Below are 19,359 nucleotides of genomic sequence, written 5' to 3'. Positions count from 1 at the left end.
GAAATACCAGGGCCTCAGAGAGAAACTGGAAAAGGCCTGGAAGGTAAAGACCACAGTGGTGCCTGTGGTCATCGGGGCCCTAGGGGCAGTCACCCGCAAACTGGAGCAGTGGCTACAACAGATCCCAGGAACAACATCAGACATCTCAGTCCAGAAATGTGCAGTTCTAGGCACAGCCAAGATACTGCGCAGAACCCTTAAGCTCCCAGGCCTCTGGTAGAGGACCCGAGCTCAGAGGATGAAACAAAGACCCCCCGCGGAGGGTGAGAAGGGAATTTTTTTTTTTTTTTTTTTTGTCACGGCAGGGTAAAGCTCCGTTAGCTTGTGTCTTTGCTTTGTTTTTGCAGCTTTTATCGAGCACACACGCTTGCAGGTATGTACACAAACAGAGGGATGCACGTAGAGCTACTGGATTGTCCTTGATGCAGGATGATGAAGAGAGGGATCCAAGGGTAAAAGCTGTAGAAACAGGGAGGGTGATAAAAGACTGCAACTTCAGTGACCCCCAATTATTCTTTAGCACCTTTCCATAGAAGCCCTGAGTGACCCGCAGCATCAAACCCAGAACCTTTTGGTCTGCAGCCTCTGCTAATCACTGCAGCATGTGCTGCCATATTAATGAATAAATAAACGACTTCGAGAGGAACAGTATTGCCGCAGAGGTGAAGGGAGGAGGACATCGTGATGAAAGACAAAAAGGTGGAAAGAAAGGAGGTGGAAAACAGAGGTGGTGATGGAGATCTGAGGAGACGAATGGTTGTTGAAATTTATCACTGCATCGACTAAAAGTGTGTGGAACTCCAGTGTTGAGGAACTGATTCAGCTGACCTTCACCAGCACGGTGTCATGACAAAGAGGCCTCATAAGTTATTCTTTTCTGTGCCTTCAGTGGCCTTCAGTCTTTGACCGCTGTGGACGTCGGTCCCCGTTTACCTCAGGATTTGTCCTGGACAGAATTTTCAATTATAGTTGTATTTATTTGAAAATGGTTGACTTTTTATTAAAAAAGGAACAGTTTTAAATTGGCAGACTTTCAGCACACACTTTCTAAATAAGCTAAAAGGAATGGTCGCTGTCGTTTTGATATTACAAGGTTACCCTTTACAAACGGTGCTTACTCACAGGCTGTTTCTTTTTTTTTTTAAATTAATTTTACTGTTATTTTGTATTATATTTGGTCCTTAATTAATATTAAGTTTTGTTAATGTCTTCTGTGTCAAATTGGTTTTGGTCATTTCTGTTGCCTTCCTCTTGTTTATAAGATTTTTGCCCTAATGTCATGTTTTGTGTTTTTAGTTAACTTTGTTTTTTAGAGATTGTTTTCTTTTTAATTTTATATTTGTTTTTTTTTTTCCCTCATGTCACACACACGTGAGCTGTTTCACAAACGTGCAATCCAATTATTCAGGACAAGAAAAAGAAGAAAGCTGGGCTCGACCGGGCCTTTTCAGAGCGTCCTGGCTTAATTGGTTTCACAAACGCCAAGACGGACGACTAAGGAGGCGCAACTAAGTCAATTATCTCAACAACTGCAGTAATGCAGATCAAACTTATTTGCGTGTTTAACATCAGTAAGGGCAGCAGTTTTATATGGCTGTAGCAGCTGTCACTGTGACCACATAAATGACTTTAATTATTAAAAAAATAACGATGGCCACAGTTAAATTGCCAAATTAAATTTCAGTTATTAGCCTTGTTATAGTGTTTTAATGTGAGATAAAGGATAAAAGCAAAACACATCAGACTAAACAAGAATTAGGTGTTTTAGATCATTGTATAGAAAGACATTTCTGATCGGTGTGTCACCTGACTGGGTCATGAAAACAACTCCAGGATTAATTAAGTCTGCCGAGGCTAACGGCACAGAATGAATCTCCATGGTAACTTATGTGTCTGTTTTTGTGAAACCAATTTAAGAAAGGTTTTGTGAAACAGCCTTCTGGTCTCAATCCCTGATTACCACACCTGTCATTCATGTCCAGTTTCTTCCCGCAGTGTGTCTTCTTCCAGAGCACTTCTAACGCTGGAGTCAATTCTTAACAAAACTAAAAAAAACTAAAAAACACAAGACACAAAAAGCAAAGAACAGGTTTGTTTTTCGAACAACCGCAGAGCTTCCACAAATACAATACAATAAATGCCTGTTCCAGTAAATGTTTAATCTTCCCTCTGATGTATTCTGAGTGTCTGTGGAGGGTCACAGTGCAGGGAGGCAGGTTATCGCTGCAGATGTTACTCTTTGTTTTATTTGTTTTGCAAGCTGATGCCCTAATATCAGACTGAAAGACTGAAATATCAGACTCTAAACAGACTGGAAGTGAAACCATCTCTAACCTTTTAAACATGGTACTCAAAACAGTTTTATTGGGTTTTCAGTCAGTTCTGGAGCTGCTGCTTCAGATGGTGGAAACAGGAAGAACTGCTGCAAAACTGCCAGAGTTTTATTTTTTGTCATTGTTGATATTTTTTTTAAAAAGGCAATAAAGGATTTACTTTGACTTCCTTTCTGTCTTTCAGCCCTGATTTTGGATGTTTCGAATGTGACAGACATTTTCAACATTATTCTGTCAGCAAGCATGGCTGAAACTCTGACAAGTTTCGAGTGATCTAAATTAACTTTTGTTTTCCATATTCTTGTCCTCTGTCGAACTATAGGAACAATTTAAATGTCTCTAAAGTAGAGTAGAGATGTTTAAATTGTGAGTAAAAACGGAATCCATTAATTAGTATATTGCTAAACCTTATAGAAATCATACTAAAACAACAAAATGGAACTTGGAAACAGTTTAAAAAAAACCCAACGGTCCTGATTGGAATTTAAAGTCAAGAGCCTGTGTAGAAAAATGAATGTGGTTTTTCCACTGTGGCACTTCCCCTCTTCTTGCAAATTAGTGTCCTAATTTACATTTAAACAGTACACTCCCTTTTTAAAGCTAGTTCTAAATGTAGCACTGCCAATTAGAAAGCGAGCTTTGTTGCATTTTGTTGTGCCGTGTGGTGGAAGGCAGCGGATGGCTGGTCGACTGGGTCCCTCTGCTTGTGTATAAGTGGCTGTCAGGTACAGAGACAGCAGCCATGTAGCTGGTGTCATTGAAGTCGATTTCCCTGGACGTGGCTGTGGTGGAATTGATTACTTCTTTTGTAATTGGCAGGCACCGAGGCATGGGGGACACGGGGGTGTCTACAGCCAGATGCTTGTGCATTGAATGAGAATTAGTTGATGTGTGTGTGTGTGTGTGTGTGTGTTTGAGTGTGTAGACGGAGACAGTAATGGATTCTCATTAGTATGTGAGGCAGCAGCTTTAAACATCTCTGTCCAAAAGCCCTTTGGCTTCCTTCCCAGTTTGTGTACATTTGTCTGTTATGGACGAATGGGCAGCAGTTTATAATAGACATGTAGGTTTCAGACCCGATTTCATCAGATGACTTCAGCGTGTCACCAGTGGAATTTTGTTTCTTCACTTCCGAATGTCTTTATATTATTAATTGAATAAAGAACATTTAAGTGGAGTCACTTGGAACATTTTGCCTACATGTTTTTAAGTTGAATCATAATTCCATAATGGTCATCTTTCCAGGAAATCTTCACCTCCACATTAGTCTGAGCTACAAATGACTTCAGTCATAAAGGAAAGACCTAAATTAGTCCCTTCGATTAGGACCTATGCCAAGCTGCATAGGAATCAACATTCAAATATCTGCCTCATTGATCTGACTTAAACTATCATTGTAAAAAAAAAAAGATAATACATATTTTGTGTCTTGGTAAGGTCATACACAGTCACTGAAACTGCAGCTTTTGACCGACCCAGGCAATTCAGAGCTTAAAAATGGAGAGTAGTTTTTTCAGTTTTTGTTTTTATTTTCATATAAAATTCAACCTTAAATAAACTGAATAAGTTATTTGATTAAATCTGCAGTGTACACTTAACAATCTAGAGGTATTTAAAGCTTTTTATGACTCTTTATTTAAAGAAACATGTCTCTCTGTTCAAAATAATCTTAAATTATACAATAAAAGTGAGTCAGTTGAATGGCTGTGAGTACTCAATTAGTTTTTCAGGACATAGGGCCCTTAGAAGACTTAATTCGATGTCATAAGCGCCATAATTTATTATTTTTTTAATACATTTTGCTTTTTTAACCCATCTGTTTGGAAAAAAGAACAAACTTTGCTGTATTTATTCTTTAATTCTTTCTTTTTATCTGGACTGACATTTGCTTCTCTGAAAGTAGTGTCACGTGTGAGCCAGCGTCAGAGAGTTCAGGATATTTCTCTGAAACTGAGAAAGACACGCCGTCTGTTAAACAACCAACGTGAAGAACAGTCTTTAACTACTTTGTTTCTTCTAACGCTTGATGATTTAACCTCACCTGATACTATACACCATCTCTAATGTACTATTTTTATACTTTTTTGTGTGTAGTTTTCATCAAAACCAAAAATGCCATTTCTTTTTTTTTTCTTCTTCTTTTGAGTGAGTTTACTCTTTGAACAGCTCCTGCTGGTCTGTCAAACTACGCTTTTATGTTAGGCTTTCCAGTGGTTGGCAGAGATAAAGCGCACGTTGGTAGAGCTGCTTTCAGCAAACCCAAAATTCAATATATTTCTTGGCTTTGTGACCTTTATGATTTTAGCCAATTGTTTGATTGATGAACAGTTATTCTAATGTTGCAAAACTTTGTATTAGTGTATTATTGTATTACATAGTGGTGTGACAGTTTTTACCCAGCTTTTTGTAGTTAGGCTTTATATGCAGTTTTATTTAGTCATTAATGTTCTATTTTTATTCGTTGGTATTTTCTTGTTCTGCTTCAGGGTTGATCTCTGATAACCTTTTTGACTCGGTTCTCCAGGAATTTGTGTTGCTGAACTACAAGTACACTATTGGAGCACATATTTGTTTCAGGATTCAGTTTGGAGATATTTTTTTATGCAAATGTGCAAAATGTTTGTTTCACTTGGCCTAAAAATAAAGACACTGTCCCTAGAAAACCTGAAAACAAGTCTGTGGGAATATGATAATGACTTCAGACTGCAACTGGGTGCTGGTCAATGAAGTGAGGGCATTTTTACCTTAAATTATGAGGATGCACACACACACACAAACTGGATATTTCTGAGTTTTAGCTGCCGGCAGTGCTGTCTGTCCACTAACTTTAGTCACGGTGCACTTGAAAGTAGCACAGTCTGCCTGAAACCACGGGCCCAGATTAACAGTGTGAAGCAAGGCAAGCTGTGTGAGCGCTTATGTGGTTAACACACGTTACTTTTTCTCTCAGCCTATGCTCAACTGCACACTTTCACAAACAATGTTATTAATTTCCAAGCTCTCTGACTTCAAAGCACATTTAAGTGTAACAAAACCTCGACGATGTTTGTGGGATTTTGAGCGTGACAGTGTGGTCATTTTTATAAAGAAGGCGGTGTGGCAAATCGTATATTTCTTTACTGATTGTCTGCGTGTGCCAGCATTTGTGTTTTTATGGTGTCGGCCTCACAGCACACACAGATTTGAATTTACAGCTGTCTTGACACGAGTGGGTATCATCATATTAACAGTGCAGCAGCCAGCCTCGTCTCTGTTACATCAGCTGAATAAAAACATCTGTGGAGGAGCCGACGCTGGCAGGCTGCCCAGAGCTAATATTCCTGGGTTCCACAGCATTTATCAGACAGCTTAACATAAACCTTTTTTATATTTCCTTCTCTTTGTTTTGTAAGAGGTTGTTCATAAGGAACAATTAGGTCAGTGTGTTTTTTATCAGGCAGAAGTTTAGAAACTGTAGCGTTCAAGCGGATGTTTGACTTCTTTCACTTCAAAGTGTAGCGTTCAAATCCTAAAACGTTAATGAAATAAGGTGAGAATACGATGCGAAATCATCCTTTTCACAGTGGAGTGTTTACCACCACCTTTAAAACATGCTGGTAATGCAAGCGCTGCGGGCTCTTGGCAGCCAGAGGAGAAATTTCATGTGTTTAACAGCAATGCATTTTAATATCAGATTTAGGTGTAATCCAGCTTAATCAGATCTACTGTAGTCACAGTTGGAACACAAGCATGTTAGAGCCAGGTGGAAACAGGGATTTGTGATTACTGAAGCTAGTAGCGCTTCCATCATTTTTTTTTTGTTCTACCTTATTTGTGCTTTTAAAAGTGCAAGGAAAAATTAAATGGGACAAAAGAAGAATAGTAATTCAGCCCATGTGTAGTGAGTTAGATAATGCATGGACACTAACTGACTTGCTTATTAATTTTTAGCTATATCTATATTTCTACATATAAGTTCTACTTTTTGTCATTTTCATACCAATGTTTTATATGTAATATTTTCTCTCCTCACACATTAATCATCCATAGATTGCCCAAGCTGTATTGTCTGAGGCTAGATACTGAAGAACATGGTGTGCTTAAATAAAGGGCAGCTAATAAATTAGTTAAAGGGGGTTTTAGAACATTTTTTCGATTGAAAATAAATGTCTATTATAGAAACCAGCGCAAATTTATCATCCTTGATTAAACTGTCAGGTGAGGTTCTATCTAAAAATTCCATCCTGTATTTTTTTTAAAACCAAGAAATCAATGAAAATGAAGAGAGTTAGAGTTTGAAATGACCTCAAAATGCCAAATGTTACATTTTAATTGTAAAGGGTGTTGATGTCGTCACTTTAAACTAGAAGCACTCAGAGATCTCAAACCTCTGCTAAAAAAACATGGAGGATCACAAATAAAATGTAATCACTTGGTTTTTGAGCCAACCCCAACATTTCCTGGAAAATGTCAAAATCCGTTCGTTCAGTCCATGATTCAGATGCAGACACATACGCTGTTTGTTTTTTTTCTCCCTCTCTGTTCTTTTTTACGCACACACACACTCAAAGAGGTGAGTGGCATGCCTTGGAGATAAGACTGCTATCAGATCTTCATCAGGGACAGACATACTCTCATCCATCTCAGCAGCCTTGTTTTATCAGTCCCATCAACTCTCTCTGAGTCCTCCTTCCTGTCTTTAAGCCCAGCAGAAACCAGACTTTTACATATCCAGGCTTATGCTCAATTCTGTATGAATTTGAAGGCTTTGGTTTGGATTAATATGCTGTAATATGACAGTAGTATTTAAAACAGCCCAACTATGTGAATAATCTTAAAGCTTTCTGCTTCTTGAGTCATACTTGTCAAACTGAATGACCTCTTAGTTCATTACTTACTATTCTTGTTGTAACATAGACTTACTATTCTGTCTAATATTCTGATTGCTATTCAGTATTAGCCTGTCATGTGCCAATTTATAAACTAAAACTAGTAAGAATGCTGTCTGTTTGTAGTTCAATGTGGTGGTTTGCCCTGTCATTTTAGGAAAAAACTGTTTGTCAGCAAATACCAATAATTAGGACAATGGTAAAAGTAAAAGCCTAGCATCCCTTAAAGGAGTTTTAGCCTTTTTGGCCAGCCAAAAAGATACAATATAGACATAAGTTTTACTTAAAAAAACATTGGCTGTCTAAAAGTGCTTGGAATTTAATACTGTAATATCTAGAGACATGGCTGGATAGTGGAGAAATAATTTAAAGCACTTCTTGATGAGATGAGTTTTCAATTTGCTGCTGAAGATTGGAAATGACTCTGCATTCCTGTCTGCAGCGGAAAAGCCATTCCACTAATTCAGAAACTGTGAAGCAAAGACCAGCGTCCATTCCTGCTTTTATTTATTGAAATGGTAAACAACGAAACAAATAAGAAAAAGGAACCAGACTGAAAATAGGTCCTTTTAATAAAGTTTTTTTGTTTGTTTTTAGAAGCTTGTGGAAGTGAAAGGTCGAATTTTACTGCTGGAAGTGGTGCTGTATCAGTGTTATAATTTTTTTCCTTTAATGTGGAGACTTGAAGCTTGCACTGCGAATAAGTGGTCTTAAAGTGGAGCAGAAAACATTTACCAGCAGAAGAAAGTGTGCTCATAGATTGGAAATTTTAAACACGCTTTTAATGGCAATGTTGTGCTTCGCTGAGGGTAGCTTAGCTGTTCCTTGGATGAAAAAAAACAAACAAATCTTACCATTCAGTAATATTTAGAAAAAGATGTTCAATAAAAGGAAACAAAACCCCAGATGCTGTCATTACATATAAGGAAATTGTTATAAATTATAATCTAAAAAGAGATTGAACAGTGTTTCATCATAATGTATAGATTTGTGTCCCACATTATTGGTGTCTAAATGACAAAAAAATAAGACACTGTATCATAATTTTCTTTTGCAGCCAATCAAAATAGATATCCTCAGAAGATATATGTATTTATCTGCTTTTTATTTGTGTCACTGTTCAGCATCATCAGTGTAATCTCTCTGCATGGACACATGGAAAACAGTCACTTTTTACATTTATATCCATGCTCATGGGTCTGGGCCTCTTCTTTTTTTTGTTTTGGCATACATTACAGCTTCTATGACTATGTGTTAAGCTTTGATGGGTTCAGAAAGAATTAGGAAGTTTTAGATTTGTGATAATATACTGAGGAAATGGAAGCATAGCGATGTGAGCACCGTGGTGAAAGTACCCACAGAGTGCCTACTGGATGAGATGATTAATACACTCTTTGATGTTTTACCAGCAAAACTGCTCACAGGAATAATCCGTTTACAATAGCTCTGACTTGTGTGTGTGTGTGTGTGTGTTACCATCTATTCCAGTGGAGTTCAGGAAATTGGACCTTGCTTCTCTGCAGTCTGTCCGTCAGTTTGCCCAGAGCTTCAAGGAGAGGAATCTGCCCCTAAATATTTTGGTTAACAATGGTAAGTAAGGTAACTGTGGTTATCTAATGATGTGTAGATGAAGTGCTCCTTGCGTGTGTAAAATGGTGCGATGTATTAGAGGTAAAACTTTAAATCTTCTGCAGCGCAGTGTAAATTCAAAGCTGTTTAGTGACAGCATCAGAATGACACCGCTGTGCTGAGGATTTAAAACTTTAAACTCAGCTCCAGACCTGCTGAAAAATATTTTACATGGACACATAAACTGAATTCAGGTACCTCTTTTCTTGGTATTAAACGCTGCATTAGATGTCAGTGTGGGATGTGATATTAGAACTATAAGTTACTGAGTGAAGGTTTGCCGTAATTTCAACCTGGCAGACTCACCCAGCTGTCCGTCATCACCTATCATGGATCATCGCTCCCAGCTGCCAAATCGTGTCCAGGTGCAGGATATAAGGCTCCCCGCCCATGGCTCCTCCTGCTCGCCAGCCAAGTCTCGTCCCACCGCCTCCCCGATCTCCACCGCTCCTCTGGACTCCCCTTCCTCGTCCTCCACGCCACCACCAGGTCCGGTCCCGGGGGATGACTACTCTAATCTCTCACCCTACTTCGATCATTCAAGCTCACAGCGGTTCTCTGCAAACTCGTCTCCTGCCGGGGCCCGAGCGCCAAAGACCTCTAACCAATAAAACACTCTAATTGTCTTTTTCTCTCCGTGTGAGTTTTTCCAAGGTTGAAATAACTTTAACAGTTCTGGTTAGATATTAATCTTATTTTATGAACATGAATGTCTTTGGATAACGAGGCTTTTAAATATCTCTTTAGGATGTATTTTTTACTGGTGCAAATTGATTTTATAACAAAGAATATCATGTTTTTTGTTTTTAAATATTTGAGTCAGTTTTAGTTTATAATGAGATCAGTGCTCTTTTAAACTTGCCAAAGCCTTTCAACTTATCTGTACTAATCAGTTTTTATTGTACTAACATAAAAAGGTTTGGTGCCAAGAAGTGGCTTTGACATCATTTTGAATGACTTCTGTAAATCATATGAATCTGAAGACTTTTTTTATCAGAAACAGGGCATGGGAAGAATCTGGCAGCCTCTGTAATAAATCAAGCAGTTGTTTACTCTTGTCCTGCTGAACTGAATTTGACATTACAAGAAATGATATGAAGGTGGAGCATCACTCTGCCTTTGTCTCAGCCCTGGAGGTAATGAATGTTTAGTCTTTATAGTGAGAGGTCCCTTTGCCAATTGGGGCGTTGCCAGTAATGGTGAATGTCTGGTTCCTTTGTTTGGCGTGTAACACCATCAGCATTGTCAGACCCATTCAATGCTTTGGCAATTTCAAATCAACATTAAGTCAGTCGGTGAATGAGATCACTAAAGAAATGTGTGTAATACGGGGGGTGGTAATGACAACCGTAAGCAAATGGCCAATCAAAGTGTCACACACAGTCTCTGTGTATTTTGACACATCTTTCCATTTCACTGCAGACGTCATCTTCAAGCATAAATTCTATGCTTCAGTTAATAGTACAATGTAGTTTTTGTTGTATTTTTAAGTGTTTTTTATTCATATTTGCCTAGACTTTAATAATATAAGGGGTCACAGTAGAAGGACTGTCGTCTCGTCTCGACCTCAGTGTCTGTGAGGTTTATATGAGACTTACTGCCAATGTAGGCCACTCACTGCCAGAGTTACACCAGAGTTCTGTCATGGTTCTTTTATAGCTCTCTGTCTGGGTTTCTTTCTCTTCTTTATACTTTATTTGTCTATAAACTTTAGACTGACACTCTGTAAGTTTGCTTCCATTCATTTTGTACTTTATCTTAGTCTTGTGTGTTCATGTTGGTTTGTGTTTCAGGGGGTGTGATGCTTGTACCTGAGGGGCGTACTGATGATGGATTCGAGCAGCACTTCGCTGTGAACTACCTAGGCCACTTTCTGTTGACCTGGCTTCTCTTGGATACACTGAAGGATTCTGGGAGGTGTGGTTATGTCTCGTCTGTGGTCAACGTTTCATCGTCAGTCCATCGCATCGGGGAGATCAAGCTGAATGACCTAAACTGTTGGTAGGTGCACACTATGATGTTATCGTATTTGTAAAAGTTGATTTTTTTTTTATGACCAAAACAAAACTGAGCGCCTCACTCCAGCTTTTTGTTGAAGCCTAACACATTGTTTTCTTTCCCTTTTTCAGCCAGCATTATTCAGCTCATGCTGCATATTGTAACAGTAAGCTGGCCCAGCTGTTGTTCAGTTCCCACCTCCATCAGGAGATGCAGCGTGGACGTGTTCCAGTAATTTCATGCGCTGTGGATCCTGGCATGGTGGACACTGCTCTATATTGCCATCTCTGGACGCCTCTCCGTATGGCACAAAGACTAATCGCTCGCCTGCTTTTTAGGGTAAAGAAGTGCTTAATGCGGTCTTTTTCATGTGTGCAAAATCTTATTTAAGTTGTAGAGCTCAGTAATAAGAACATGATGTAAATCTTATTTCTTTTGGTGTTTTTAATCTCCATATTAGGAATATATTATAGTATATTTATATGAAAATAACTTCTGAAGTGAACAAATGATCTACAGCACAACTCAAATTTGAAGAAATGATCACAAATATTTTAGTCTCTTTTGTTTAAAGTCACATTATTGTTGCATTGCTTTTATTTTTTCTTCAGTGACAGGAATTTGTTGAAAGACACTAAGACTATAACATTAATAATCTTAAACATCCCCCTTGATTCCTCAGCTGCTATTTGCTCAGCTGTTGTCTTTGTTGGGTAATTTTTAGTTTCCTTGGTAACTAAATGCTGCCTTATCGGTGCTGCTCTTTTTCTAACTGTGTCCACTTTTCATTTTGGTGTTTCCTGCGGGTGCAATTACACACAAACGGCCCATTCACATCAGACAGAATACAAATGGTGCTAAACTAAAAGCCAGATTGCAGTGAGAGATCTCCATCTGGATAAATTAACAATTAGGAGGCATTCACAGGTAAGAGTGACTAGGACAAAAATGAACTAAATTCCAGAAGAAGAGAGCTTAACTCATAAAAATGGTCGATGCAGAAGGTGTGTCTGAATTATAATCACCAAGTGTGCTGTATGTTGTGTTGAAGCCGATGGCGTAAATATGACGGCTTTTTATGGTTAAAAATTCCAGATTCTCATTATTGTCAGCACAACATTTTCCTATGTGCTTTGAAATACACAGTTTGATATAGACTGAACAAACACATGCAGAGAAAAGGAGTTTCACACACATATTGCCTAATATGTTTTATATTTTTAGTCAGTGTCATTCATTAGAAACAACTAAAAAAGTATTAATAAAAACCTCAATTTAGAGATAATGATGAAATATTCAGATTTAAAACATCTCTCAGAGGTAATGAGCTCCAGATGCAGATTTAAAATGACCAAAATATTTCAATTTAAAATCCTGGGCTGCTGTAGCTCGATGGTCAGTGCCGCGGTCCTGTAACCCTGAGGCTAAAGGTTTGAGCCCAGGTTGCTTCAGGAAGACCATCCGGCATAAAACAATTGCCAATTTTTTTAATTTGCTGCTGCGTCGACCCCTGCAGAAGGGAGCAGCCAAAATAAATACTTTTCATTTTAAAATCCTAAAAAGTTACTGCAGAGCAACCCTGTTATATATAAATTTAATTTCTATGTATAGAAAAAAAAGTAGACTAATCTAGCATCGTATTTCTGACAGTATAACAGTCAGTATTCAGGGAAACTAAGTGAAAATGTAACAGCTGCAGCCAGTTGTAAGCAAAGCAGGGATGTCAAACAGCACAGCAACAGGTGAGCTGTAATAAGTACTCAATTGCCATATTATTATATTTTATCTCAGAAAGCACTGTTGGTAGTCTTTTATGCACTAAAAGCCCTCCATGTGTGAACAAATACATTTCATGCTGCCATTTATCATACTGACAAACAGGGTCCTCTTGGCAAAGTGATGATTCATTCTTAGGAATGACTGAAATTGATGTTTTTTTTAAATATTCAGGTACTGCAGCATTTACACAGTTTCACAAAGGTGTGCTGGTGATGCTCCTAGGATGTGATCTGCTCAGTGCTCCATAATCTACTTCTGGTGTCACATTGAGAGCATCATTAAACTGCAGCAACACCATTTCTCACACATATCCATGCAGCTGTAGACACAAACAGTGAGTTAGTCTGATCTCCCTTTAACCGATGAAAACAGCGACATCTTTTCCCTTGCATTCACACACACACACATTTTGAACAGTTGATTCCATGTTAGTCACGCCATTCCTTATCTTTTTGATGATTGCTTAGCTTTGATTTGCAATACCTTCTTGGACTCATGGGTAAGTGTGTGTTTGTGTATTTGTGGTTTTCCCAGACTCCTGTAGAGGGCGCTGCCACTGTGTTGCTGGCTGCTCTCTCACCAGCCTTGGATGGGGACTGTGGAGGAGGCTACTGGGCCAACGGGCACAGGGAGGTGACAACACCACCATCGTTTGAGCCCCAGCTTCAGCTCAGCTTGTGGGAAATCAGCCTTCAGTTGTTGAGCTTACAGTAATGGGGGCTTTTAAGATGATCAAAAGGACTAAACCTGTTTGAAAACATCATGTAAAGACTCTAAACTTGGGTCCATCTTCTTCTTTACCCTTTTTTTCTCCTTATATCTCTTGCAACAACCTGTTGCATTGGACTATGATCGGTTGTATTGGGTATGATAGGCTAGTCTTTGCACCAGACCAGGGAGTGAAGGGCTACAGGGGGATGGAAGGCGTTTGGATTTTTTGGTTTTTCACTGTGAGCAAGCAAACAATATTTAGTAATACAAGCAAACAGGAATGCAAAATATGCAGTCACAACCCCCCACTCTTGGATCCCAGCAGCTGGAAGATGGATGAAGCAGCTGCACAGTAGTCATAAATAAAACATACATGTTTGTCATCTAACCGATTCTCTGATCACAGCAAAATCTTAAGTTCAGTCAGTATTTATGATCCACACAAAACTGCACAACTACGTTCTGGCTTGCTTCATTTTTCAAAAGGGTTCATTATCAAATCTTGTTTAAAGGATATCTATATGAAGCAATAAATTGATCAACTCTCTAAATTTTGGCAGTATATATGTAGATTGAATGATGCAAAGATGCAAATAAATATGTTGAATGAACTTGAGCTGAAAAAAATCAAACACCCAAGACAGTGAAATGATCCAGTTCACCTTGCTCGGAGGGGTTTATGTTGGGATTGGTGATTTTGTGAGACCTTACTCAATAATTTCTTAAACACTCTTGCCATCTTGCCTGTTTTACTGTGAGCACTTTATTTTCTCTTTCTTTCTTATGCGTTTACTGGTTGCTGCAAACTTCTTGTGCTAACTGCTGGTAGTGACTGATAAGATGTGAATTTAGCTGTGCTCATCAAGTTTCGGTGAGCACATTTATCATAAAGGCTTTCCTTAAGACCTATCGGAGGATCTAGGAAGACATATTGCCTCTAAAAATAGGCTTAAATTTGGAAAAAAAAGACTCTCTCTACCTGAGAGTGGTGTATAACATTTGGTTTTGATTTTGGGGATTTGCAAAGAAGCCAGATGCTTCTGGTGGCTTCCATCTGTTCAGGAACAAAAAGGACGGAATAAGAAACGATTCTCCTCTTTCTGTTGCCATTATTCTTCTTTTCTTCTGTGAAAACTTCTATTACTATGTCTGTAAGAAGAGTTTTTTTAGCCTACAAACTGTGATTGGTTACTCATTTCTGTGGCTAATGCTGCTTTCTCATTTGGCACCCCTCCCAGTGCATTGTGGGATTGAGATATCCCAGTGGTGAGAATCAAAAGCTATCTACTGAGCTGACACAAACACACACACACACACACACACATTCGAAAACACTGGAAGCAGTATATCCAGACAAAGGCTCATCCAAACATGTACACAGCAAACAAACACGTCTGCCTCCATGCAGGGATAAACTCACACAAATACAGGTTGCGCCATAATGCCATCTCCACTGTGATTAATGCGTTTTAGCACTGAGGATCAAAAGTTTGTCTCAGTTTGACACAAAGCTAAATTCCTTGCCACTGAGCATCAAGCCTTTCCTTTTATTTGCTGTATTTGAAGCAATAGCATCACTGTGGTAGCTGATTTAGCTGTCGGCACAGAGTCAGACATTCAGAAGTGTGTGAAACAATATACCAGCCTCAAATTACCCAGGAATCTCAAATTTCTTTTTGTCTTTATGTACGTTTGATAAAAAGGTTATTTGTTTGCCTTTTTTTTTTCATTCTTTAGATGGTTCCATTTAAAGTGTGTTTTTTTCTGCAGGAGTTGAGTCCTTTTTGGGATGCAGCTCACAGAAACTCCTTCAGAACACCTCGAGGTCAAACTGAATCGTTTCCCCCTTCGGAAATGAGACAACATTCTGAACTCACAGAGACAATAAATAATGGTGTTTTCTGTCCTTTCTTGTTAACTCATAAGGACAGCTGAAGGAGGTTAAAGGATTTCATTACTGCTCTGGTAATAATAAAAAAACACAAACCTGTTTTTGTTATAGGCCATCAGATCCATGTTTTAGTGACATGCCACCTTAACCCAGGTGCTTGTTAAATATGATGGGATTATCTGAATGGATAAGTTGATAAAAATTGCCTGAGTGCTCCACTGACCAATCTTCTGGCTTATTATGGACTGTGAAAAGCCCAGAGTATAGTCCATCCTGCAAAACAGAGCTGTATTTTCTTGGTAAATGTTTTCTACTTTCCTCAAAATGAGATATCACAGCGAAAGAGGATCCACCTGAAGGATTCATTATATTTTTCTTCTTGTTATGTGGATTCTAAGGATGCAGGAAGTCTCCACATCACTGCACAGTCCAAGGCCGTTTGTCCTCTAATAAAAAATTGCCACAGTAGAAATTCCATTTGGGAATTGAAGTTTTTGTTGAGATAAGAAAAGCATCCGTAGCTGTTAGATTTTTATTCTATTATTTCTTCTGAAGTGGTTATTGTCACTTTCTTTGGAACTTTCTAAGATCGCTACATTTGGGAGCAGATCAGGATTAAGAATTTTGTTTGTTCCAAAGTTTCTAAAGCAGGTGTTTCTAAAGTTTGAGGCAATAATCATCCCTTCAATCAAACAGATGAAGTTTGGAAAAAGACAGCACACTCCTAGGACCATCAGATCATAGTAAAGTCTTTTAATTTCCCTGCAAACCCATAACACGAGTCAACTACATGATGCTGTTTGATATACCCAGAGTAAACTAAATGAATACATGTTCCAGTCAAACAGTGTTTCTTTGGGTTAGGCATCTGTTAGTTTCATGTTTGGGGGAAAAACAAAACTTCCTGTGTTTTTAAACACATTTCAGACATTTTGGTTGTTTTCTTGTAACTTATGTAATATTTCCTGCCCCCCCCCCCCTTTTCAAACTGTTTCAGTCCCTATAGGGACTGTCCAAATAATCAATATTATTGGGAGATTTTATTCATGTCTGAATCCAGTTTGCATTTCTGTAAATGAGCCAGAGGTTTTAAACTAGTAGGATATAAGGAGGGGGTCTCTAATGTTTAATAAATGACATGAAATGTTTTTTTTAAGGCAAGTCCAGATAGTTTTGTTGTCCTAAACATGGATTTATTTATTTTTTAAATTCCTAAATCTAACCAAGTTGCTTGGATGCCTAAACCAAACCTAACAGTAAAAGTAAAAACAAAAAGGATTGAGATAAAGTAAAAACTTCTGGGTCCCACTGAAGGCTTGTGATTCATTAGTCATATTTTGGCTCAGAAGAAAGACAAGAGTAAGAAATAATTTTATTCCAGTTTTCTAAAATTTCAGTATTAATCCTCTCTTCATATAAAAATAAAAAAGACAATTATTTGTTATTTATTTGCCAACGCACTTAGGAAGCGTTTTTATTTTTTTACATGAAGTTTTGTATTTTATGATTCCGTATCATTTGAATCTTTTGCCTTTACCTAAGAAATCATCTCAACAGTTCAACATTTTGATTCGATCAAATGAAGAGTCAAACATAGGGAGACAATTCAGAAAAATTCCTTCATTTATTTAAACCTATTAAGTCAGGATTTGAGTCAAATACAGTAAATTGTTGAGCCGTGATACATTTAAATGTTGATGTGACCACTTTATTTCCAGGTAATACCATGATTATCACCGTTACCTCTGATTTGAAACAAATTAAACCCTGGAGGAAAATAAAATTCCTGCTTTGGTGATTTTAACTTCTTCTAATTCCTGCAGCTAGTATGAGCAGCTTTATGGTATCACTTGGGTAAAAGTTTCTGAATAAAAAGGGTCATTTAGAATTCAAAGAAACCACTCATTAGTTTGATGTTTCTACAAATGAGTATTTTTGTGAGAATCGACTCTTAAATGCCAGCAATATTTCCAAGTTTTGTTTGTTTGTTTGGCCTGTGTGCTTCAGTGTGTGTCTCCCTTAGGCTTCTGTAAGGTACTGAGTTAAAAAAAAAAAATCCCTGTTTAACAAATGCAAACACCAGCTTCCTACTCGGCAGCGCTCCTATGTAGACTGCAAAGCTACAGCGTGTGCTACATCCTGTCAAAGAGCTATCTGTCGTTTCTCAGTCCAGCTGCTGAAGTTAGACGTAACTGGGTACGAAATGGTGAGAAGGAAATCAGCAGATTGTCTCTATCTGAGGACAGGGTTGTCCAAAGAGAGCGTTCTGGTTGACATGCAGAGGTGTTACACAGATGGGAGTGTGGTGAGCTTTCTGAACTTGAACTGCAAACATAGTAAAAGAGCTCAAACAGCTCAGTTAATGTCTGTGATGTTGTCTGTATGTGTTTTACTTGTACTTTTTATTTTATTTTAAATCATTGAAGGAGACCAGTGGACATGTTTATAGACTGAAAATGCTTGAATAGCCATTCCTCTGACTGACTTGGGATTACATTTATATTAAATGTGCCAGTCCCATGTTCTGCAAAATCCCAAAATGTGTATATGTATATGAAGAGTTGATATAAAGAAAACATGTATACAGGGGTAACCAAATGAACTGAGTCTTTACTCTGGTGGTGTTCCAGTTTCAAAGAAAACACATCCAGACATTTTTTTTTTCTTTTTTGTCTTTTTGATGCATACAAACCCCTGAGCGCACACCGTCACTTCAGTTCTTAGGGACACAAATCGAAGAAATCTTTCCACCACACATCCATTGTGATCACTCAGTCCTCTGAGAATTTATGAAATGTGTAAAATATTTTACTTTTCTCATTATTTTCTTGTTGTTAAAATGCACATCTTATTGCTTTTGCTGTGCCTAAAAAGACCCCCCCTCCCTCTTCCCCCTCCTCATCTGTGTAACTGTGAAATTTTTCATGTAGAAATGAATTTGTAGAAACTGTGATACAGTCTCGTCCCGTGCATTGCTGTATGTTTTCTTTTTTTTTCTCAAGAACAACAGGGTTATGAGTGAAGTGTGTGTCTGTGAGTGACTGAATGTGTGTGTTTTCGGTAAAGAAATTGATGTCTGTTTTTTTGTCAATGGTTGTAACATTCCAGCAGCAACCACCTCCTTTTTTTATTATCCAAAGCCTCTCAATAAACATATCATTGTGCCACTTGCTCTCCATCCTTTATACACTGGCTCAGAGAGAATATGTCAACCTAATTATTCTCAGTATGAGACAGCCTGCCTCAAGCAATGTCTGAACTTTTGAGACATCCTCAGATCCACCAGTGAAACCTCCACACAGGCACGTTTCATTTTTCCATCACTTCGAAAAATATTCAGAAAATATGGCTTTGACTTGGTTGCATTTCTGTTCTCTCTTTACAAGAACAATCAGCCTCATCCTGACCCTAACATCGAACTCCAGCCAATCTAACATCTATTTAAGAACAGAAAAACATGATTCCACTTGTAAATTATAATGAAATTTTGCATTAATTGAACAATTTAAAAGTAAAGGCCTAACTTTCCTTCAAGGAATCCATATCACCTGCTGCCTGTAGTGCCACAGTTTTCAATTAAACTATTTTAAGAAAATGAATGAGAAGCTATTTTGGCCAACTCTTTAAAAAAATAAGTTTATGTACAATCTTATGTGATATCATGAGATGCTCAAAGTATGTGTTGTGAATGACTCTCAGCCACTACTGCATCAAGTTTTAGTTCGATATCTGTAACGATTACTGAATTATAGCCATTTTTGTGTTTTCCAAAGGCAGTTGGCTCCAAAGTTAAATCAGTTGTAGATGGACATCCAATGGTTTTTAATTAAAATTTGTCCGGTGGCTCAGACTGGCAAAAATCTAATCCTCTGCCTTTGCCTGTCAGTGGCAGATGAGCATCATGTCCAACACATACGAGGAGCTTTCTGACTTGTACAATAAATATAGCCGAACATGATTCATCAGCATTCAGTACGGCCATAGTGCTCTTTCTGCATATTCTCAAAAAACATCCATTCCCAATTTCCTCACATAAACTATCCTAACTTTGTTTTTTTAATTATGTGGAGGTTTGTTATTGTCCTTACACAGTATCTTTGCCATGAAGCGTTGGTGGTATACATCAAAGTAGCATCCGCACAAATGCCAC

The 19,359-nt window shown here is 38.1% G+C and overlaps 1 protein-coding gene across 4 annotated transcripts in view; it reads left to right on the top strand.

Annotated features, from left to right (window-relative positions):
* LOC108240431 (dehydrogenase/reductase SDR family member on chromosome X) overlaps positions 1-18,376 on the top strand; it is a 40,812-nt gene extending 22,436 nt beyond the window's left edge. For 3 of the 4 annotated variants that reach the window (XM_017423901.3, XM_017423899.3, XM_037976199.1), the window contains exons 4-7: positions 8,690-8,791; positions 10,624-10,831; positions 10,960-11,167; positions 13,142-18,376. In XM_017423901.3, the coding sequence (XP_017279390.1) occupies positions 8,690-8,791; positions 10,624-10,831; positions 10,960-11,167; positions 13,142-13,321 (698 nt within the window). In that variant the 3' untranslated portion in view covers positions 13,322-18,376. The remainder of the gene's footprint in view (positions 1-8,689; positions 8,792-10,623; positions 10,832-10,959; positions 11,168-13,141) is intronic. The other variant, XM_017423900.3, reaches the window with a different exon arrangement.
* Positions 18,377-19,359: the final 983 nt, after the last annotated feature.

The sequence above is a fragment of the Kryptolebias marmoratus genome, linkage group LG6 (assembly GCF_001649575.2).
Source record: "Kryptolebias marmoratus isolate JLee-2015 linkage group LG6, ASM164957v2, whole genome shotgun sequence".
NCBI lineage: Eukaryota > Metazoa > Chordata > Actinopteri > Cyprinodontiformes > Rivulidae > Kryptolebias > Kryptolebias marmoratus.
The sequence above is the reverse complement of the archived record's forward strand: the minus strand, read 5'-3'. Positions and strand labels throughout refer to the sequence as shown.